General features: G+C 42.3%; 2 protein-coding genes across 2 annotated transcripts in view; both read right to left on the reverse strand.

Moving 5' to 3' along the window:
* Positions 1–7,013, reverse strand: part of CDC37L1 (cell division cycle 37 like 1) — a 15,860-nt gene extending 8,847 nt beyond the window's left edge. The window contains exons 1-5 of the mRNA XM_039566829.1: positions 6,819–7,013; positions 5,207–5,488; positions 2,836–2,926; positions 788–903; positions 377–499 (exon numbers count right to left, since the gene is read on the reverse strand). Of these exons, the coding sequence (XP_039422763.1) occupies positions 377–499; positions 788–903; positions 2,836–2,926; positions 5,207–5,488; positions 6,819–6,923 (717 nt within the window). The 5' untranslated portion in view covers positions 6,924–7,013. The remainder of the gene's footprint in view (positions 1–376; positions 500–787; positions 904–2,835; positions 2,927–5,206; positions 5,489–6,818) is intronic.
* A 13,458-nt stretch (positions 7,014–20,471) lies between these two features.
* Positions 20,472–23,126, reverse strand: LOC104685269 (killer cell lectin-like receptor subfamily G member 1). The gene is made up of 5 exons (XM_019281864.2): positions 22,867–23,126; positions 22,409–22,549; positions 21,830–21,984; positions 21,496–21,605; positions 20,472–21,088 (listed from the first exon to the last, which is right to left on the reverse strand). The coding sequence occupies exons 1-5, from the start codon at positions 22,979–22,981 to the stop codon at positions 20,920–20,922; spliced, it is 690 nt and encodes a 229-aa protein (XP_019137409.2). The 5' UTR covers positions 22,982–23,126; the 3' UTR covers positions 20,472–20,919.
* Between the last annotated feature and the right edge of the window lie 870 nt (positions 23,127–23,996).

Below are 23,996 nucleotides of genomic sequence, written 5' to 3' on the forward strand. Positions count from 1 at the left end.
TCCCTGATCATCTGCTTTATGCCTAGAAAATGTCTCTGGTATCTCTAAGATGAACCAGGGGATGGGGCTGGAGCCTGAGAACCCCAGGCACAGGCTCTATTCAATCTCTCTCTCTCTCTCTCCAGTGTGGAGAGGAAACACTCATTCCAGGGCATTTTTCTCCTGAAACTTGTCTCCAAAACTGAGACACTTTCATTTTCAGAACTGGAATTATAACAAAGTACTCTGTCTAGAAAATAATTGCTAACAAAGCACTTTCCCATAAGCCTAAATCAGTCAACACATTATTTAGCCTCGTAGGAAGAGACCCTCTCTAGAACACTGGTCTCCTGTAAAGCATCAAGAGTTTCTCACATCATTACCCAAGTTGACTTACTTTGGCTTTTTGGAAAAAGAGACGAAAACATCCTCTTGGATCCACATTGCAACTTCTGGCAATTTCTATAATAAACTGCATTACAACTGCTTGGTGTGCTACTTGCTCCATCAGAGCTCTTTTCTGAAAAAAGGAGCAAAAAAAAAGAGTTGAAGTTCTGATTTAAAGAAGTTCCTGTGATTATATTTCTAAAATTCAGCAGAATTTCCTTTTGCTGCAGTTCCTAAACAGATGAGAACTGATGCTTACAGAACCAAGAGGACTCATAAATAGCTATAACTAAACATAAATGTGACAATGCACTATCAATAAAGTGATTGGAAGAACAGTTCAACAGCTAACGAAGTTGGTCACCATTCTACTGTGCAAGTGGGAAAATGTGTGCTTCCAAAGATTTAAACATCTTCATACCTGTTCAGCTTCTAGATGAAAACACCACAACATGAGATACCTAGATGTTTCTTCACATACAAGGTATGGGTGATCAGACAAAAACCTTTGACTATCATCCCATCTGCTCAGCATGCCTAATAAGAGAAACACAGTTAAGATATTCTAAATGGATAAATGATTTGATGCAGCAAGGAAATTACTTGCACTGATACCCAGTATATAACAACTTGGCAATTTACCAACCTCAAAATGACAGCATGCAGCTAAATTTGGGGGGTTTATTTATACATCTAAGCAATGCTGAAAGAGCATTACCAGAAGACATAATTAGACTTTGAAAATACTAAAAGTAGATTATAACAGTTATGCATTTCTAGCAATGCTAATAAGTTATTTTTAATCAGTCCTCATACACAAAGTGGTGTAGGTATCTATTAGTTACAGTATCAATTGGCTTAAAAAGTTTATGGATAGAGATTTACACTAAGTGGCTCTGACAAACACAAATCCTCTAAATGTTCGCAAATAAAAATGCAAAGAACAGAACCTGTATTCTGTCAAAAATTAAAGTGCTTCTAACACATAATTTGCTATATTTTTAGAAAAATTCAAATTAATTATACAAACAGCTTGATCTCAAAAAACAAGCTACACCAGTATCGGAAAGTTAATCAGAACTTTGAATTGTGGTATCATGGCACTACCTTAATGTAGTAAGCTGAATTTAAAATCAGAACTCAATACTCACAGCATTTCTCAAAACTGCCCTCCAAGTATCACTGACAGTCATTATTGGCAACAGGTACCAGATGTAGAGTTTCACCCATCTATCAGCACAATTATAACTGGGCTAGAGATAATTCAGTGGTAATGACCTAAGATAATCTGAATTCTAGCAAACAATGGTGAAAGAGAAAGCAACAGTTTATATTTCTTTTGACTGTTTTCGAGTTATTCTGTGTAAGTTCTTTATTGAAGTCAGAGCAGGATCCAGAAACAGGACTCATGCAATATAGCAAAGTCCACAGCTAGCATGGAACAAGTGACTTCAGAAAGCATTAATGTACTGTAGTTTTCTACAGTGGACTTATGTATTTCAAATTAGAATAGTAACATGGCTTTGAACTTACAAAGTACAAAAAAAATTAGCTTCTCTAATAAGGTTGCTTCTGTAACAGTTTAATTTTAATTTAGACAAAGAGTAATTCTGTCCAACTCTCAGCTAGGAAGCCTACAAGACAGCCTCTTCTTTTTTTACCTGCTGAAATGCACAGCAGGGGGATATTTTCTAATTCCAGTATCATTACACTGAGCAGTTAAGGTACTTGAGAGAACCTGTACCTATTACTGCTGTTTACATACTCTGACATCATTGTACCTCAACTTGATACTTGCAAGGCTTGCTAAGGCTAACAGGGCTCAAAGCCCTTTCTTTAAAACAGCTTTAAGACCCTCAGAAGCCAAATAGCTTATTAAAGACAAGTTTGTAAGAACAACTGAATTTTGCCAATCTAGTCTTACTCTTGATTGTTCCAGAATTCTAAATACGGCTACACTGTACTATTGTGTGAAACCAGCCTGAATGGCAAGCACTTCAGAGAACCATCAAAATTTCAGATTACATTACAAGATTAGCTTTGTGCTCAATCAAGTTTAACAATTATGACAGAGCTAAAGTGACACCTAGTGGATAATTAAGTATAGTTTTAAACACACAATTCTGAGCACCCATACTCTCAGTGCAGGTGTTTACAAACATGTCCATTTAATCAGCCATTACCCTTACAGATTAACAGGTGACCAAAACCCATTTAATAAAATGTTTAATCTCCTTTAATAAAAGCAGGGCGTCATGGACAACCCATGCACTTTTATATACATGACTTATATTTCCAGGAACGTCCTTGCCTTTTCCCACTGGTGTGGAATATCCCTCTGTCCTGATAAAATAAAACTGAACAGTCTGTCATCTAGGTCTTTCATTTATTAGCATTCATTTTGTACAAGAAGGAGAAAACCAACACAAATTCTGTAGGCACTGCAAGATGTTGGAAAAACAGACTCACCAAAGTATCTAATCTTTTGTTCATGTTTTTGCATAAGTGGTTCAGACACAGCTTCATCTTCAATTTCTTTTCTTTTTTGATTAATAAAACTCTGAGGAAGAGAAAGATTGTACTATCACATAAATGCCACACATACTGTTCAGTGATATAAAGGAGTAACATATTTTAATATGCTACTATTTAAAGAGCTATGTTCTAATTTTAGAGTCATCTCATATTTGAGAAGGTTTTCTTTTAGAAAGTACATTACCTAGTAACAGAATTTCAAAGTCCCATCATAGTGTATGAAAAACTTCTGTTTTCAGATAGGAACTTACTGATCTGTTAGTCATGAGAATCATGTACATTGCAGCCTGGATCAGACAAATCAATGAAATTAGGAGATGTGATAGTGATGTCAAACTAATTTTTGGTTTTACATATTCTTCATGTATATTTGTAGCTCTGTAGCCTATTACTGCAAACTGTAGAGATCCACAGCTAGCATTTTACCTACTTGGTTAGCAAGAAAGACACATTCCTAAAGGCCCAGTGCTAATCTTGGTTCTTCTGAGACCAAGGACAAGATACTCTTCCATAAACAACTAGTGAGGAAGGGGGCTTCAGCAGAGAGTCGAACCAAGAGGAGGAATTACTTCAACATCTGTGTTCCCAGTTGGGGAGTCTTGTCAAGTTGCTAAATTTATAAAACTGTACTTGCTCTATGTCACGTAGCCACCTTCAGTGCATTTTCTGTGTGTATTTTGGTGTGTCCTTTCATTTTTATGAAGGGACCTTTCATAAAAGCTTTAACTGCATTTATCATCTGACTGTGTCTGGTTTGTGATTTTAAGGCTCAGAAAAAGGCAGCAATATCAGCTGAAATTAAATTGTGAAAACAAAGATGAGAAAAAAGTTCATGCTAAATTATTTGTATTACAGTAGACAGTATTAGAGGCAAACTAAGTTTCATATTCTAGGTTGGATGGGACATTTAAAGATCATGGAATTTCAACCCTCCCTGCCCAGGCAAGAACATCTTCCACTGAATTAGGTTGCTTCAAGACCAATCCAATCTGACCTCTGGTACTTTAAGGATGAGGCCACCTGGGAAACCTGTTCCAGTGTCTTGACACCCTAACAATAAAAAAAAAAAAAGTCTTCCTTATAGCCAGTCTAAACCTACCATCTTTCAGTTTAAAGCCACTCCCCCTCGTCCTGTCACTACAGGCTGTGATAAAAAATGTTTCTCTCTATCTTTCTTGTAAGGCCCCTTTATGTACTGAAAGGCCACACTAAGGTAAGTAAGAGCTTCCCAGAGCTTTCTCTTCTTCAAGCTGAACAACCTAAGCTCTCCCAGCTTTTCCTCATAGGAAAGGTGCTCCAGCCCTCTGATAATTTCTGTGGCCCTCCTCTGGAGCCACTCCAACAGGAGTCTTTCTTGTACTGGGGACCTGAGAACTGGGTGCAGCACTTTGCGGGACGAGTCTCAGGAGAGGGGGCAGAATCCCCTCCCTGGCCCTGCTGCCCACGCTGCTTTGGATGCAGCCCAGGACACGTTTGGCTTTCTGGGCTGTGAGTGCCCATGGCTGGGTCATGTCCAGCCTCTCACCCACCAGCACCCCCAAGTCCTTCTGGGCAGGGCTGCTCTGATCTGTTCATCCTCAGCCTGTGCTGGCACTGGGGACTGCCCCGACCCAGGTGCAGCACCTTGCACATGGCCTTGTTAAAACACATGAGATCACCACAGACCCACTTCTCAAGCTTTTCCAGGTGCCTCTGGAAGGCTTTCTTCAGGTCTGATAACTGCACCACTCAGGTTGGTGTGTCATCTGCAAACTTGCTGAGAGTGCACTTGATCCCTCTGTTTAACTCTAATGAAGATATTAAGTAACACTGGTCCCAGTGCAGACCCTTGAGCGACACCACTTGTCCCTGATGTCCATTGGGACTCTGAGCCATATGCCACCAACCAATCACTTTCTTATCCATCTAAGAGTCCACCCATGAAATCCATCTCTCTCCATTTTAAGGGAGAAGGATGCTGTAGGAGACCATGTCAAAGGCTTTACAGAAGTCCAGATAAATGACATCTGTAACCCTTCTCTTGCCCACTAATGCAGTCACCCCATTGTAGAAGGGCACTGAATTGGTCAGGCAAGACCTGCCCATGGTGCAGCTGTGCTGGCTGTCCCGAACCACCGCCCTGTCCTACGTGTGCCTTAGCACAGCTTCTGGGAGGATCTTCCAGTGATCTTCCCAGGCACAGAGATGAGGGACACCTCATGGTTTTGTGCTGTACAAGACACAGAAGACACGCAGAGACTAGTAAGAACTGGAATGAACCAAAGAGGTTAGCACTTGTTTCCATGCACACTGATGTAGGTCATACCTTATTAAAAACTTCTTTGCTAACAGGATCTGAGTTCCATAGATTCTGTCTTTCCCTCTGGTTTAGTGCTTCTTCTTTTCTTCTCCATTCTTCCTCTCGCCATCTCAACTCAGCAGCTTCTGTCCTTGCTTGAGCAGATTCCTGATCACAGGATTCTGAATTATGCAGTGCTAAACTACCAAATTTTTGCTGGGCTTCTGCTAGGTTCCATGTGCATTCTACAGAGTGCTTCACAAACTCTCTTTCTTTTTGGCAGGCTAATTCAATCCCTTGGCTGTATGTCTGTGAGGAAAATCAGACATGCTATTTATGGAGAGAAAATTGTTGGTTTACAGTTTCTATAGAAGCAGACTAGCCTGAATCCCAAAGATAATAATAATGCACCTGGAAGGCACCTTAGATATGCAGGATTATAACAGCAGGAGTGATGAAGCATGGCAACATACAACTATGTCTTCCAGAAAGAGATTTCCCATTCAAGCCACCTTAACTTTAAGTGTACTTGCAAAATCATGGATCATGTGCTGCTATCAGTAATAGTCTCCAGACTGTAAAAATACTTTTGACACAGCTGAAACCCCTCTGGTTATCTTAGGGCTGGAACATTAGCAGCAGCCAAGTGTGAGAATACTCTGAATATACACTTCTGATAAGAAATTACTGGTTTTGAGATGTCAGATCACAACAGTAAAGTAACTGCTGCTGGCTGCATTTCAGTATTAGTACCTAAACAGATGGCCAACATCTTCCCTTAAACCCACACTAGAAGTGGCATATAAGTTATAAAGCAGCCAAGGCCCAGCACAAACATGTGCTCCTTTTGCTCAAATCTGTTGAAGATGTCACCACTCATAGCTGGGAGAGAAAAGGGACATTGTAAGCAACTCTGTTTATATTACTTCCAGGTGTGTGGTCAGAATTCACACTCAGTAATTCAAGAAATTATCCTCTATAACACTTGTCATGTGTTTCCCACCAAGAGTGAAGAAAAAAAGCATCCATATGCATTAGTTCCTCAGCCTTCCACTGCCACGTTGTGAAATCTGCAGTGCTGATAATCTCTGGCGGGGCACACGAAGGACAATTTGTGAAAGATTGTCTGAAGGAAACTTTAACGCAGGTAAATCAAACTTATTGTCCCAACTTTGTTTGGGAATTACAGCATTTTTATTCCGGCACTGACAAGAAGAAAATTCCACCGTTAGAAAACTACGTTAGAAAAGTAACGTAATGGCAGCTTCTTGCGAGAACACACAGAATTCCTTACAAGGCGTTTATAAATCGCCGCCTCGCCCTGGCCACCAGAAAAACACACCGCCTACCTATCTGCTCCTCAGGCACGGGGACGCTGGGATAACTCCAACCCAGCTCCTTCCGCACCGCCTGCCCGCGGCGGAGCTCTACCCAGGGCTGCCGGCGCCAGACCCCACCTGTCCCCGCCGGCCCTCAGAGCCCCGGCGGGCTCCCCCGCACGCCCCCGTCCCGCCACGGCGCCCGCCCTCCCGCCGCCCCTCCGCGGGCCGCGCCGCCCCAGCGCCGACTCACACCGCGCCCCCCGGGGCGAGACGCGGTGCGAGGGGCCGCGGCAGCGGGGCCGGGGGCACGGGCGTACCTGCACCTCCGGCAAGCGCTGCCGGAAGGCGGCAGCCTGCGCCCGCTCGTCGTCCTCCTCCTCCGGGGCGCCGCCGTCGTGGGAGCGCGGCAGCCACAGCGCCATGCCCGGTGCCGTCCCGGCGGCACGACCCGCTCGCCGGAACTGGGGCAGCGGCACTTCCGCCGATCGGAGCGCGGCCGGCAGCACCCGCCCCCGGCGCGTCGGGAGGAGCGAGTGCCGGGCGCGCCTCAGGGGCGGTAATGAAGGCAGCTGCGGGTGGGGGCGGGCACTGCCGCGGCTCCGCCTCTGCCCCGCTCCTCCTCCGTCCCTGCCCCGCCCCTGCCCTTACTCTGTGCCTGCGCCTGCACTTTTCCTTGCTGCTCTGTGTCTCCGTGCGTCTGGTCCTGTGGCTGCTCCTGTCCCTGCCCGCGCCACTGTCCCTGCCCCTGTGCCTTTCCCTGCCCCTGTGCCTTTCCCTGCCCCTGCCTTTTCCGTGCCTCTGGTCCCCTTCCTGCAGGCTGCAGCGCGGCGCTGGCAAGCCTCGCGTGTGTGTGCATGCATGTATGTACGAGCCTTCAGTCCTAAGAGCTCCTGGGGTGCTGTCCTGGGGTGTTTGAATGGCTTGGCTCTCATCTGGGAATGGAAGTTAGCATAAAATGAGGCCATACCTTTGTGGTAATACCCCCGTAAAGATTAAAACGTGCCCTCGATGTAGTCCTAATTTTTTACCCATGGATTGGTTATTTAGCTCTTCCTCCAAACAGGAGGCACTGACTGGTTCTTTGGGGGTCGCAGGTGTAAAGTCTGTTAGAAAAATATGCCAAGAAAATTTTAGGTTGAATGGGAAGGTAGGGGGCTTGCTGTGGCCAAAGGGATAGTACTAATAGGTTGCTGACAACAGTTCTCATCACTCAGTCATTTTCTTGTAGTAATCAAATGTTTCTGTGTTATGCTAAGGTCTATGAAATCAGTCCCTGTTATATGGGATGATAAAAGCCAAAAATACTAAACGAAAGAACTCCCAATTATAGATCTTAACCTGGCACCCTTTTGAGGTTATCAGTATTAAAGCCAAGGGCCACTGAGTCCCGTCTGAGATAGGGTCCTGCAGACTTGGACTGATGCATGTGCCTAGACTGGATTAAGGAGTCTCATGTGAACGTACCCTTTTCTTTCCTAAGGTTGTGTTTCCTGGTGTGTTTCTGTCTGAGAAAGCAACATATTTCTCAGTTTGTGCATCTTGGATCAACACAAAAAGGCAGAATTAATGCCTTCCTCCTGTTTTTCCTATCTTGTCTCATAAGGTGTGCTTTGTAAAGGTGACTTTGGTTTGTTGCATGCCTTCGGCTAGAAACTGATGTCTCAAGTCTTGTACAAGATGTAATTCGGGTGTAATCTTATTTTTCTTTACAAGTGGTAAGTTACTCTTGTTTCACATGTATCTCAACATAGTAAGATGCATTATTAGGGCCATTTCTCAAACAGAACTTCACATTTCTTTAAGATTTTATGATCTGGAGCTTTGACAGAAGTGGTTATGAGAGATCATCTCCCACATGGACAGTTTTTACCTAATCTCAGTAACAGCAACAGTTTATGTTAGGGTAATTGAAGTTATTTTGATTCAGATATGATTGATCTGGGATCAATATGACAGCCTAATTATAATATGGCTATCATCTGTTAAGATTTTTGTCTGTATAGAAGACATGATGTAAATGAAGATCTAAATAAATGATAGACAAGTGGTTTTACTGCCATTTTACATGTCACTCTAACACCTGAAACAGATGAGAACAGGAGTCTTTAGTGTTTTTCCTGTATCTTACTGTATGTTAATGCATGTTATTTTGTGTTTGAAGATTGTTTTTTAAAAAATGGTGTAAGAGAATGGCCATGTCTACTGACAAGCAAGCCCATCCTGAAGCCATTGCAAAATAGGAAAGCAAGAGGTTCAGAGGAACAGGATATTTCTTATCTATTTGCTCCAAAGTCTTCTTGATTGTTTTTCAAATTACTCTCACTACCTGTGTGTTTCTCTAAAATTGTTTACATCTGGCTTGCAAGAGGCCTTTCTTTGAATAGCATGATGGCTTTTCCTTTCCCCTGTGGTTGTCCTTGACTCAAGTGGAAAACTACACATGGAAGCTATGAAGTATAGCTCTCATTAAGGCCTTTTCCCTGTCTCAAGGCAAATGCAACTCTGAACACGTGACTCTTCGATGTCTATGCAATAAAACCCCACAGCCATGTTATGACCAGAAGTGGGAAATACAACCCACTTCCACAGAACAGAAGTTTCTCATCTGTTTACTTACCCTAAGACTAAAGTAATCAACATGAAGTAGATGTTGTTAGATAAGTTCATCTTTTGTCTTACCACACATTAGGGTTTTTTTGTGCCTGTGACCTTCATTAGCAGGTGTTGACAAACAGTGAAGCAGCACATTTTCTTAGAGAAAAATGGCTTAGATCAGCCCTCTTAAAAAAACACTATTCCTAAAATATTGTCTGAAAACACTGCTGTCGTTTTAAGAAGGATATAGATGCATTAAAAAAAAAAAAACAACCAAACAGTAAATATTAATAAAACAAGTGGAATGCAGCTGAGTGCAGCTTCTCTAAATAGGTAGAATGCCTGGCATTAATGCCCAAATAAAATCGGTGGTAAAGTTCCCATTTACTTCAAAGGGATCAGAATTTCACTCCAAGGTGTGCAAAGAGTATTTGAATAAGATGTAATTCATTGTGGTATCATTTACATAATACACAGTAACATAAAGGAAACTTCCTTACATTTTCTCATTTGCCCATAATATCTGTGGAAAATTACTGTCCTTTAAGGTGTTTAGAGTTACAGCTTTTAATCTTTTATTTTGGGATGTGTCCTATAGGATTGTCCAAGAATTCAAGTGTTTTTCAAACATATATTTCCTAATTGTACTTGTGGTTCTGCTGGTTTACAGTTTACCGTTGTACTGTAAACCTGATACTTTTTTCCCCACAAAGTACAGGCTGTTCTGAAGTTGATGTAGATATGAATGAATATGAAATTTCAGCTTTTTTTTTTCCAAAACATTGCATAACTTTAAAAATGTAAATCACATCCTAAAGCACACAGTAATATATAATATTAGCTAAGTGATTTTGCTCAGTGGCAGCTTGGCAAAAAATATGGGAATTATTTTGAATAGATATTAAAGGGTTCCTGTGAATACTAGTTTGTTTAATTACTGTTATAATGAATTTATTTACTTTTTACTGTTTTACCAAAGGTGTTTGAAAGTGGCATAGATCTGCTGCAGAAAGCAAAATATAGAAAGTAAGTATGAGTTTTAAAACATTTGAATAGGTGAATAACTAATACTGAAAAAGTAGGTCCATGTATTCACATAGTGAGTCTGTTTCTCTGACTGGCTTTCCAAAGTACATGACCTGGTACATGCTGGTCCCCCTTTATGTTGCTCTAATTTGAGCCATTTGAATGTCTGCCTTTATAAGCAAGCTCCCCTCAAATCAATTACATGATTTTTCCATTCATAGGACAGGCTGTATTCTCTAGGCTAACCTGACACTGTGCTTTTTATTCTTCTATTAGCAATTCTGTATTTTGAAGTCTGTGACAAGTCATGTCACATTTAATGATTAGTCAGTCTTTTAAAAGCCAAAATCTTTTTGGGGAATGGGGGAGAGAAAAAAAATTATTTATAACAATGGCCTGTCTACATTCTGTTTTGTCATTGCTCATAAGCTTTGGCCAGACTTCTTCAGTTGTACCTACAGAAGCATGTGTTTTGTTAAAATATTTTCATCCCTTAGCTTTAATTCACTTGGAATTCCTTTGTCTTAGCTGGGTTTCAGGTTTTTGTCCTTCTGGAGCAAGCCATTCCTGTAAAATCAGCAGAAGGTAAAGCAGAAGCCACTTACTGTCCCATTGTCCTGACGGATTGTAAATCATCAGGTGTCAATCACAGAGACTGATTGTCCTGATATTTCTCTCATGTGTGTTTCTGTTCTGAGAATAATAATATTAGAACAAATACTCAAGGAACCAAAGTAGAAAGTAGCTTTGCATCTATCTCCTTTCTCATCTATCATTTGTCCACTCTTCTGATTTCTTTGCCTGTCCTTCTTCCATTCCTTTCTGTAAAGGTAGCTTTTGATTACTGTCCCAGGTGTAAACAGTAAATCTATTCTAATTATTTAGCCACTCTGCTATAGTTTGGGTTTTGTCTCCCAGTTAATGTAATAAAGTTTGAATTAAGTCATCCTGTGTCTTCAAGGCAAGTCAATATTTTTCCATATGCTAATTGATTTGACCCTGTAAAGGATATTAGTATGTGTTAGTTTTACGTCATGCCCCCCAGGTTTCTCTCCCTCATAAATTTAAGGACCTCCTCCACTGCTATTTCTTTCTACTCCATCGTTTCTGGTATATTGTGGGTACACACTTGAGTAGAAAAAAAAATATTTTCTGATTACACTCATTGAATAATTTGTTAGAATCAGTCATGATGCTTTAGTTTCTTCACCCTAATTTTCTTGTTTCTGATAGCAGTCTAGTTTGATGGTTACATTCAACTAGAAGACAAATAATAATGTAGAGTTCATCTTGTTAGATAATCATCTTCAGGCTTCATATTGAGTGTTCTTATGGGAAAAAGGCAAATGGACACTGGGTGGCAGATGAGTGCTGTTGTTGAGGTCACTGATTATGGAGCATTCATGTATGTTCTAAAACTGCAGGCAATTTTCTAAAATTGGTTATTATTCTGTTATGGCAAATTAAAAGTATACTCTATGTTCCCTGTGTAACAAATATTTCTTGTACATTTGGTATTTATTTTTCAAGGTACTTTGCGCCAGATAGTCATCTTTCCCTTGCTTCTTTGCTTTGTGCTTTTAAGGGTTGCTGATATACTAAAGCATAATTTGTGATATCATTCCTGGTTCAAAAGCATCAGTGGTATTGGAAAAGGAGGATGCAAAGACTAAATTGAGAGAATCTATTATTATCTCTACATAAAAGCCTAAACAAGGCAAAAAAAAAAGGTGATCTGGGTTAGTACAGAGTGCTCATTTTCTTGTATGATTACTTTCATGCGAGCTTTGTGGGTATCGTGCTGTCAGGTAACTAGGTGTAGTATATAAGTCTTGTTTGTCCCCTGGGCATAGCAGATTTTTTCTGTGTGTCAGGACAGAAAAACTGTTCAGTAACAACTCTAAAAGGGGTGAGAGGGTTTTAAGTAATGCCAAAGGATTTAATAATCTCATCAGCATATTCTGGCCCTATAGAATATCCATTCTTTATTCTGCACAGTACCTACATATCCTTCATCCCTCAAACTTCAGCTGTTTTCCTTCTTGTTTTTGTTGGGCACCGCAAAAATACGCAGCTTAGAGATTTGGCTTACTTATTGTATTGTGGGGTATACTATCTTCTTTCAACTTTCTGAATTTAAAATTTATTGAGAAAAGCAAAGTATATTCCTCACAAGAGGAACCAGTGCCTACCTATGTCCTTGCTACATCAGAAATCAGACCTCATATGGCAAAATTGACTGCTGCTTTCATTTCGTAGTGTCAAAAGCTCACAAAAGTTTTTCTTGGTTGCTGCAAAGTTGGGATCCATTAGAGAGGCAGAAAAGCAGTGTGACTAAAAAAGATGAAACTTTGAATATGATCAAACATGGTAGTCTCATTATGAACAACTTCTGAAATTGACAACCTTGTAGCATGGTTTGCAGGGTTTGTTTTTCATCTGATTAGAAGTGAACATGTCCCTGCTTCTGTAAAGACACAGAACCTGTCCAAGTGAAGGCAGCAGCAGCTTTTATAGCAGTGTATCCATTGTGGTCATCTTAATGTCTCACCTCAGGACAGCAAAACCGCTGCTATAGTGTCTAAGCCAGATACTTGACAGTGTGCCATAGAGCTTGCCTCCTGTGCTGGGAGCTCATGACAGTATCTTCTCACTCTGGCTGTGCCACCTGTACGGAGCAGCGCTGGCCTCCTTTACTCAGAACACAGTTAATGGGCTTTTGAAGGAAGAAAAGAACTAAAGACAAGCATGATGTAGGGCTTGACAGGACTTTGGTATGGTAACCTAGGATAGTTCATCTCCCTCATCCAAGTACGTACAGCCCCAAGCACATCATATCTTGTCATGGTAACCTGGAGTACCTTACTTCTTCCCATCTACATATGTAGAGTCCCAAGCACGTTTGATCTTGTGAAAGTAACCCAGAGTAGCTTGCTTCCTCCATCATCTGCACTGAACTTTACACAGGTGCCAGTGTGATTGCCAGCTGCCAGTCTTGGAATTCAGACAAAAGCAGTGAGATCACTAGTGAACAAAACAGGACTTTGCACATATATGTAATACAAGCCAGTTAATCAGTGCAATTTTTATTATTCACCCCTGCAGTGCTATCTTTTGACCTGTATTCCCAAGCAGTTCCACTGGTCTCCCCATTTGGTGAGGGTTGGTATACTGGTAATGCCATGCTTTAGTCAAGGATGAACCTTTCAGCTGCTGAGTGTTGTGTCTTGTCCCTGAGAGACTGGCATCACCTTTTTGCTTGTAATACACGGATACTTACACCCTCAGTTTGTAGGACACTGCTTGCATGCTGTATGATTTGTTGGCCAAGTTACACAATGTTCATTTATTACATGCTGGCTCTCTGGTGGATATGCATTTCAAAAATTATGGTGATTGTCTTTCAACACTACTTTATGATGACACATCTGCTGAACAAACATTGGAATGTTGTAATTTAGTATAAAATTTTTAATTTTATTCCTGCAGGATGCTGATTAGAATATTTAGTTCTTTTCCCTGTATGAGGCAACTCCTGATTGTGCTGAAAACACTGAGAAATCAACTTGATCAAGATCTAGCCATCTGTACAAACACGTGCATTATACATATTTTATAAAATATGCACTAGCATGACATCCTCTATCACAGCTCTGGACATTCTCTACAACATAAATAAGTAGTCTGCCTTCAAGTCTTGCAGTTGTGTCCATCCCCAACATACTGCAACTCATTTGTGATGCTTGGAAAGTTAATGACAACATCAAACTCCTGGACTGGTTTGCTAAACCTAATCTTCCAAAACCAGTGCAAACATAAATGGTTTCCCAACCTTTCATCCTCTTCATTTCCTGTTCAGAAAACAAAGTAATAAGGTGAAGCAAAGTAAGAGCACAGGGGATATAGTGAATAAGCCATTTTCTGGAAAAACAGTTATTCTTTTAGTCAAGCAGGCAAAAAAACCCCCTGATGTTGTTATGTTCTTTCCTATATACAAATACAGGGCCAAATGGTTTGGGTTTGGTGTATTTCTGTGGTTTTGTTTGCTGTGGCCCTCAGGAATGCAAACTGAAATGTTCTCTGACAACAGAGAAGGACAGTATATTAAAAGTAGCTTCTGTCTTAAACATTTCCAACATCAAATAATTCTAAATCATGTTGAATATGTGCCATTCCTGTACCATGCTTTCTAGGCCCACTAATGTTCCAACTACCAGCTGCTACTAAAAGCATCCCTATGCATGAGCCAAGCAGCATTCTATCAAGAACATTCACTCATTTATTCACATTTGTAAAATTACAAAGTTTTCATTGCACAGCAATGACAATTTCGTGTAACAACCCTGACAGCTATTTTTTGTGGGCGTCTCTTTCTTCTTTCAGTAGGGGATGACTGCATTTTATGAAGAGAGTACAGGAGACTTTCTGTTCCCAGAATGCAAGCTGACTCCTGCCTGTTGTGGGATGGATAGAGAATTAGTGGTGACAATTTCTCATTTTCCAGTAAGTAACTGGTGCTTATCATACCTGTCTGAAGAAGGAAGGAATTCGACGACTTAGTGGCAATTTTGTGAGGACTGGAGTTCGACTATCAGTTTGATCCTCTTGAGCAGAGAGGGATGCTCCTGTGCTCTTTTGAATATAGAAGTTCTCAGAGAATGTACAAAATGTAGGGCTATCCTAACAAGTAAATTCGTTAGTCAGAGACTGTAGGCAGGTAGAAGCTCTAATAACAAAACCGTATGTTCAGCTATATACCTTCATCCACAGATGGTGTGAAAACTCCAGTCACTTAAAAGATTTTCAAGATTCTTTGTACCAGTGGCCTTTGGGGATGCCAGATTTCTGTCAATTTTCTTTATCTCACGTACACACCTTGTTTTTTTCACTCTGCCTGTTCTCTCTCTTCTCTTGGAAGTTATTTTATTTTCATATTTTTGTAAAGCCTCCCACTGCCTATTCTTTCTAGGGTTCATTGTTTCCTGAAGGAGCAAAAGCAGCCTAGAATGATTATATTTTCACCCCTCTCACTGCATTATGGATTAGATTATGCTAAAGAAGCAATAAAACTCACTTCAGTTTAATTAATATGAGCATACAATAGCTATGAATGGAGAGGGTCATCTTTCCTGTAGATTCACTTTTGCACTGATTCATTCAGAAGGTTCTTGTGCTTACTCTACAAACTAGTAATGTCATTATTCACATGAAAAAATCGGGTATTATGTATAAATTGCAAGTATAGAAATACTAGACTTAAAATCTGTTAGAAAGTTCTGCCTAATACAGGAATACTTTCTATACATTTGGAATAGAAATTTAGAAATATATGCTTGGGTTAACTAAGTGTAACATTGTACTGTTCTTTAACTTGGTCCTTAAGAACCCGATGAAGACAAGGTGGTGACATATTGGTAAAGGAACAGGTGATTTGTGGGTACCCTCAGACTAGCTTGGATCCAGACAGAGAAATGGCAGCACCACCTCATTTCTGTAGCTGCATCTGGGCCAGCCAGATGCTGCACTCAAATCACTAATATGGCATCATTATATTTCCTTCCAGATGTACCTTATTTCTTTCCTTCTTTATCACTACTGCTTATATTTTATCCTCTTTGCATCAGGGTAGGGGCAAATGTAGTTTGAAAGTACTGCACTGTGATTTCTCTGTCACTCATGTAGAAGAAAGAGAGGAACTGCTAGAAATGCACAATTCAAAGTCTAAGATAAGTGAACAGATACTGCTGCTGTTGTCGTCGTCAGGCATCATTAGTGTCTTTACAGTATTTTTCATGGCATTACCTGCCTTGAAAGGCAAACTTGAATTTCTTTTTCACATCATTTTAGAAAAGTGTCCTTTGGGCTAGCCTGGTCCACCACTGTGCAGAAGGAGCTGCTAATTAAACAGTAAAGATCTGTATATTTTCTTTGTAGATCAAGGGTTTCTTCTCACCTTTCTTCACAATACTGGCTTTATGAGGAAGTGTCAAAGTCAGTACCAAGTGTCTAGGTCACTGCCTCAAGCATACGTTTGGAACATGCTGGCCCTGTGCATCATGTTCCCCTTCTGGGACAGTTTATACCAATTAAGAGAGCAGACTAAAATCAGAGTGCTGCTTTTCATAGGAAAACTCCTTTGCCACTGTTATTTGTTGGTGAGTTTCCTGCAAGTCTTCTTTAGCTGAAGTGCCCCCTTTAGTCACTTCTGATTTTGCAGTTTCAATGGGGGACTTGAAGTGTTCTGATCATAAGAGTGATGTATATGCAGCGATTAACTGTTATTATCAAGGGATTAGCACCAAAAATAGAGTTCTGCACAAAGACAACTATTAGAGATCTTCCACTTCAGTACAAAAGAAAAAATTAGGTAAGCATTTATGGTAAGGATGCAGATCTGGTTGCAATTTTTACAAGCTTTGACTGAGTCTGTTTGAGTCTACTTTTAGTATTGCATTTGTATCTAGGTATCTTAGGCAAATTTCTGGTGGAAATCAGGTTAGTGAGTTAGGAATATTCAGGAAAGGAAAAGATATTCCTGAATATCAAATTCAAAAGACACATTTAGACACAAAAATAAATTTCTTTTTAACCCTTTCCTTTTATTTTGGACATCAACCAATCTGTACATTTCAATATTTAGTAAGGATTTAATGGGCAAGTTTTTTTAATATTTTTGAGCTAGGCCTTCTGCTTCCTTCCGAAATCTCTGGGGCTGTTTGTACTTACTGACAGGCCAATTAGGCTGAGGTACCTGGTGGTATGGCAGTGTTTATCAGTCCCCCTGGTTCTACTTAGATCAACCAAATGCTTTTTTTAGTCATTGAAGTTAGCAGAAAGTGTTTCTGGGGTTTCATCGGTAAGCCTTTGAGTTGAGCCAGTGGGGTGTTCTGTCTGAATGTTTCAAAGCACTAAAAATTACCAGGACAGTGTTCTTCTGACTATTTACCTGATCTATATATAGAGAGACAGATATCTCAGGTGATCAGTACTTCCAATCTAAAATGATAGCTAGCTAGAGTAACTTGGCTTTGCCTAGGTCCTGGTTTTGTGTGCATGTTTTACCAACCCTGTATTTAAGAGTCATGTGTATTTTAAGTGTTACCACAAATATGTTAAGCTGTTATGAGTTACAGTCTTTAAATCCAGCCATGGAGAATCATGAAGTCATTCAGCTTGAGATGGACCTCTGGAGGCCACCTTGTCCAAACCCCCGCTTAAAGCAGGTCCAGTCAGATTAAACTGCTTGAGACCTTGTGTGGTTGAGTTTTGAATATTTCCAAGGACAAAGAATTCATAGCCACTCTGGACTGACCACCACCATGGTAAAAAAAGTTTCCCCTCCATCTAATTAAAGGTTACACCGTTTATTCTTACCCTTCCACTAAGTATCTCTGAAAAAAAGCCTGGCTTAGTCTTCCCTATATCCTCATATTAGATAGTCATAGACAACCACCCAATCTCAGAATAACAGAATTGTTTCTGTTGGAAAACACTTCATGAAACTATCTAATCCAACCCCCTTGCTCACACAGGGTCAGCTGGAACTGTTTCCTCAGGATCATGCCCAGTTGCTCATTGAACGTCTTAACCTTTCTGGGCAATGTGTTTGACCAACCTCACTGTAGAACACTGTTTTCTTGTGTTCAGATGGAATGTCACGGTTTTTGTCTTGTGCCCATTGACTCTTGTCTCTGAGCACCACTGAAAAGAGCTTGGCACTGTACTCTTCATTCCAACCCATCAGGTATTTAAACACATGGGTAAGACATCACCGAGGCTCTCTTTTCCAGGCTGAGCAGTCTTAGCTCTTTCAGGCTTTCCTCATACGGAAAATGCTCCAGTCCCCTAGTCATCTTTGTGGTTCTTCACTGGACTTGGTCCAGTAAGTCCTTTTCTTTCTTGTATTGGGGAACCTGTAGCTGGACACAGTGCTCCATATGTGGCTTTACCAGTGCTGAGTAGAGACAAAAGACTACAGCCCTCCACATGCTTTCAATTCCCTTCCTAATGTGGTCTAGGAGGCTGTTGGCTGCCTTTGCCATCTGCTTGCATCACTGTCTCATGGTGACCTTGTTGTTCACCAAGACTCTCAAGCCCTTCTCTATGGGGCTGTTCTTTAGTCAGTCAGGCCACAGCATGTTACAGTGCCACGTGTTATTCCTCCTCAGATGCAACCTCTGCAATCATCCTTGTTGACCTTTAAGAGATTTCTCTCAAACATCCTTTTTCTGTTTGTCCAAGATCCTCTGAATCTTATCTTATCTCTGATCTTACAATCATCTTATAGATCAGCTAGTCCTCCTAGCTGTGTACTGTGTACATGCTGAAGCTGTACTCAAGGTCGTTGGTGAAGATGCTGGCCCCAGCACTGACCCCTTGGATGCATCACTAATGGCTTGCCTCTAAACCAGTGACCACAACACTCTGGGCCTGGCAGGTAGGCTGTTTTAGTCCACCTCACAGTATGCTTATTTAACCTGTATTTTGCCAGCTGTTCTGTGAGGCTGTTAGGGGAGCCAGTGGCACAATTCTTACTAAAGTTGAGGTAAACAACTTCCACTGTTCTCCCATCATCCACCAAAACAGTTACATCATCTGCATTGTGGAAAGTTATCAGGTGAGTTAAGCATGGCTTCCTCCTTGTAAATCTATGTTGACTATTCCTGACTACCATACTGTGCTTCACCTGTTTGGAAAAACGGCTTCCAGGATTACTTGTTCCTCTATCTTCCCAGAGATAGTGGTGAAGCTGGCCTGCCTATAGTACCCTGGATCTTCCATGCTGCCATTCTTGAAGATAGGAGTAACAATTTTTTTTCCTCCAGTCTTCAGGAATCTTTCCCACTTGCCATGGCATTTCAAAGATAATAAAGAGTGGACTTGCAGTGGCATTCCTCAGCACTTGTGGGTCCAACATCTTATGCTCCATGAGCTTATGTATGTACAGTTTGTTTAAGATCTCTTTAATCTGATTTACCTCCCATGGAGGTTCAGGCATGTTCCAAACTTTCCCTCTGTTTTCTGGGCTTGGGATTCCTAAAGGACAATTATACTAGGAAACATGGAGACAAAGGAAGTATTGAGTATCTCAGTGTTCCGGTTTGACCAAATTTAGAAATATATCCTCTGAGAGAAGGCACAACCACCCCTCCCCCACCAGGTTCGGGAAAAGATAGATTTTCCTCGAAGGAAAGTGAAGGAGATAAAACTATTTATTTAACAAACACACGGGAAAGGAAAATAATGCTAAATAATAAAATCTCTCGCTGTGGAGAAAAAACCTGGGAAAGTGTCAGAGTCCTCCCTTTGGTCTCCTCGGAGCTGGGGCTTGGGCCGGGGCCAGGCCCTCTGTGCCCGGTGGAAAGTCCTCCCGATGTGTTCTGATGTTACAGCAATCAAGCAGTCCAGTAGAAAAGGGAGAACATCCGAAATTCCAGAGAAGGAAAATTCAACTCGCAGTCTCTCTCCAGAGCACAAAGCAGCTGAACCACTGGCCAAAAAAACTGTCCTGGGCGCAGCAAGCCGGGTGCTTCCTCCCTCCCCTGCCGCAGTGGGGAAAACCAATTGCTATCTGTGTGTGACCTTGAACAAGCTGCAAACTGCTTTGCAAAAGTTTTGCTCAGTTTTTTCCTTCCCCCTCTCAGGCTCAGTTTAGAGGCATAGAAAGGCGCAGGAATGAATTTCTGGGCATAGGCAGCGATATGGGATACACATCATAAAGTCACCCCAAGACACTCAGACTTTTCCATGTGCTTTGTTATCAGCACCCCTACCCCATTCAGGAAGAGTTTACATATTCCCTAGTTGTCCTTTTGTTCCTTTTGCTATTTTCTTCAACTACACATGGAATCCTCTTTTGTTCCCCTTCACATGCAGAAATGTTGCTAGATTCAACTCCTGGCTTTCCTGGTGCTATCACAGCAACTCTGTACTCCTCCTGCATCACCTGTCCCAGCTTTCACTCCTGTGTGTTCCCTTTTGAGTTCAATTAGGAGCAACATACTTGTGCCAGTCTCCAGCTGCCTTTCATTTCCTACTTGTTGTGATGGAGCTTTTTGATCTTGTAGAAGGTGATCCTTGAGTATCAACCAAATCTCACAGAACCTTCTCTCCTCTCCCTCTCCCTCTCCCTCTCCCTCTTCCTCTACCATTTGAAAGAGATCAATAAAACGGGTGGGGAGGGAATTTGGTAAAAAAACAAAACCCACCAAATAAAACCCCAACCTGCCATCCAAAAAACTTCAAAAATGAGCAAACAAACAAAAACAACAAAAAAACCCTCTCTAAAACAAGTGCAACAAATAAGCCCAAAACAACAACAACAAAACAACTCAGAAGAAAAACAAACCCCTCCAAATCCTCAAAACTTGGGCAAAACCCAGCTGCCTGCATCAGTGTGCTGACACTCTCAGCTGTACCTGGAGAGATGCATATGGGTAACATCTGTCACTCACAAAAGCTGTTTTGAGTTGAAATTTGCAATGTTTATATATGAACTTTGCATGGTGTGCCATCTGTGCTCTTGCCTATGTTATTTCAATGAATTGAAGCAAACCAGTTTGATAAGCTTTTATTGATGCCACAGCTCTATCAACACTGTGCCTGAGGCACAGACCTTTCTGATTCTCCAGCTCAGGGGCTCATCTGTGCCCCCAAAACTGGTCTTGATCCTCATGGAAAGAGGATTTGCAAACCCTTTAATCTCCCACAAAGCTGTAACAGTGAGGATGGGGCTATTTCACCCCAAATAATGGCAGCAAGTGTCTTGTGGGATGGGCGTTTTGCGGTGGGTGCTTGTCAGATGGAGGCATTGCTTTTCTCCTCATCTCCTGCTGTAACAGAGCAGAGTAGGAAAGGGTTTTTTTTGCAAACCCACTTGTGTTCAGCATCACATCTATAAACTTCGAAGTCCTTGGCTCTCAGTGTCCCGCACCCTTCACCCATCTCCTGCAGAGAGGTGCCAAGCCTGTAGAACAAAAATTGTATTGCTGAAGAAGAGGAGACTCCAAGTCTTGCAGAAAAGAAGAAGTGGGGGTGAGTTTCCCTGCCCTTTTACTGCACCATCTGACTGTGCATGCATTGATTCTTGCTGGAGGGTGACCAGATTTGAGGAGAGTTGCTGTGCCTGCAGTAAGATCTGTGAGGAGCATGTGTGGAGCAAGAAAAGCCATGTTATTCCACGGGGCTGGTGGGAGCTGTGGGGTTACTGTGCTCTGGTACAATTCCCCAACTTTTGGTCTATAGAGCTTTGTTGGGGGGAATATGAGACCATTGCATAAACTCCAACATCTTGGAGAGATGGGTCAGGGCATGAACTGGGTCTGAAATGGAGCAAAGCTGCTGTTTACACCAACAGACTGTGGGTACACTCACATTTTGGGGTTGAAAGGTGTGTTGTCCACCCATCTCCATGCCTTCTGATGTGACCTTAGTCCAATCCACACCGGTGGTGGGCTTTTGCCTGCAATAGTCTTGATGTGCTCCTGGAAAATAGAGGTGACCAGTTTCTCCCGAAATCTCTCTGTGGAGGGTTTCATGGCAAGCAAATTCATGGGGTAAATCTGACTCCCAAATTGATGAGACATGAATGTCCCCCATATGTTCAATGCTTCCCCAAACCCTCTTGTTGCTAGGCACTTTTTTCTTCCCTGCCCACCTGAAAATCAGGACTTTGATGTCCTTTTCAAGCCTTCTTCTCCCTATTTACCTTCTCTTTCTTGTCCTGGAGCACCACCAGCTGGGAGTCCTGATTTTCACAGCTTTTCATGCCTCGAGTCCAGTTTCCCAATTCCTCAGAAAGCCAGTAGCATCTCTCCCCGTGGAGCTGCCAGTCCTGGGGACACAGCTTGCAGCCAGCATAGGCTGAAGAGGAGAGAAAGCCATGAGAGGCTCTGAAGGGTTGTCAGGTTATTCCCCATCCACCAGCTGAAGGTACTGAGGGATTCCCCATCCCGCACCCCAGCTCTTTCCCCATTGTTGAATTTTTTACATTGATGCGGTTTTTACAGCCACCGGAGAGAAGGAGGGTTACTGAGGTTGAGTGACCTCAAGGATGTTATTGGCCGGTGGAGGTGGAGGAAGAGTGGTGAGGAACCTCCTCCCTAGGGCTGACACTGCTCCATGGGGGAGGGATCAGCAAAAATTGCATGGAAAAGAGGATTCTTCCTTGCAACATTCCTCTTTGCCAACCCCAAGGGTCTAAGGGTCTCTGTCCTTGCAGTAGAAGACCCCCACAAAAGTCTCACCTGAGCATCTCCCAGCAGAGACAGGTGGGAAGGGGGATTACCTGTGGGGCTGTCACCTCGGGGCTTGCAGAAATACTGCACCAGGGATGAAAACATGCACTGCTCCATCTGGTTCCTTCCCTGGATCTCACTGCCTAGCTGTGGAACGCTTGTCACTGCTGGCTGCAGGGAGCACTGAAAAACTTGGAGCAGTAATCCAGAGTGAGACGCTGCAGCCATTTAGGGATAAAAACCACAAAGCCCACAAAACTGGGTTTCATTTTCTCATACAGTTGCTTAAGCCAGCCTGAAAAACATGGCTTGTATCCTCCACCCTTGTATGATAGCTGTGAGTATAATCTAAGTTTACTCAGAAGGGGTTTATTCATGGTGGGTGATGTTGCATCTGCACAGGACCCCCTTGTCCCCTCCAAAGGCTGAAAATGCTGAAACGAATCCCAGTTTCCCCTCCTCCGCTGCTCACTGGGGTGTGAGATGTAGATAAGAGCTGGCTACTCACCCCGCACATTCAGCAGCACCACCAGGACCAGCAGGATGAGTTGCCCCAGCCCACCGGCTATGAGGAGGAGCCCGTGCCACCATGGACACAAGGCAGGTGCTGAAAGAGGCCACATTTGCTTTAAAAAAATGAAAGATGAAAAAGCTGGGGGTTTAGAGGTGGAAAAAAAAGCCTCTCTGTCAAACTGGTGAGTTTGAGCAGAAGTTTACAGCTTCTTTGCTTCCTCCAAAAATGTAAATCACCACTGATGAGGTCTACAGTATTTCTCAGGTGGTGGATGGGCTGCAGGAGGCTCAGGAGCACCCTTGGGCACCCAGTGATGGAGCCCATGGGGATCCAATAAGGATTGGAAACCTTCTGAAATTGGCTTAATTTAGAGCTCCTGGTAGAGCTGGGTGTTGGTGAGACAAAGGTTTCTCCAGCCCTCATCTCCACAAGGATTCTAGCCACTATCTCAGGAGCTTTCCTTCCCATCCAGCTGTGTTGGCTCATGTTGGGCTTCTTGGCACCCATTTTGCCCCCCCAGGTGAAGAATCTTGGAAGCAAAACAGATGTCTGTCACCCTCTCTCTTCCCTTCCTTTCTCTTTTTCCTCCTCTTTTCAAGCCAGGATTCCACCTTAGAAGACATTTAACCCACAAAGATGTTCTCCATGGTCATGGGAACCTCAACACAGAGGTGAAGAAGCAAGAAAACCCAAAAGTAAACATCTGAAAATCTTCCCAAAACTTGGAACAAGCGTTTCCCCCCCAAAATAGGACTTACCACGATGCTTCTCAGCAGAAGAAACATCGCCAAGATGCTTTAAATCAGCATAAACAATTTCCCCAGCCATGGTCACTCAGAAGGTCCCAGGAGCAGCCCAAAAGTGACACCATCCGTGGACAACCGCTTGCCTTGTGAGCTATGCACTCATGTCTGCATCCGGCTCCAGGAAATGGTGTTGGCTGGGGCTTTTATCTGCTTTTTTGTTTGTGCAAATATATATGTATATAAATATATGTATTCTACAGCCTTCCTTTGTGAATCAGAGGTGGTGAGGGAAGGGGTGTCCTGCAGCCAGGAAGAGGTGGCACACCTGGAGGTGTAGAAACATCTGTGGGTTTGTGGCTGTGCTAAACATCTGTGAAA

This window comes from Corvus cornix, chromosome Z (genome assembly GCF_000738735.6).
Source record: "Corvus cornix cornix isolate S_Up_H32 chromosome Z, ASM73873v5, whole genome shotgun sequence".
NCBI classification, from domain to species: Eukaryota; Metazoa; Chordata; class Aves; order Passeriformes; family Corvidae; genus Corvus; species Corvus cornix.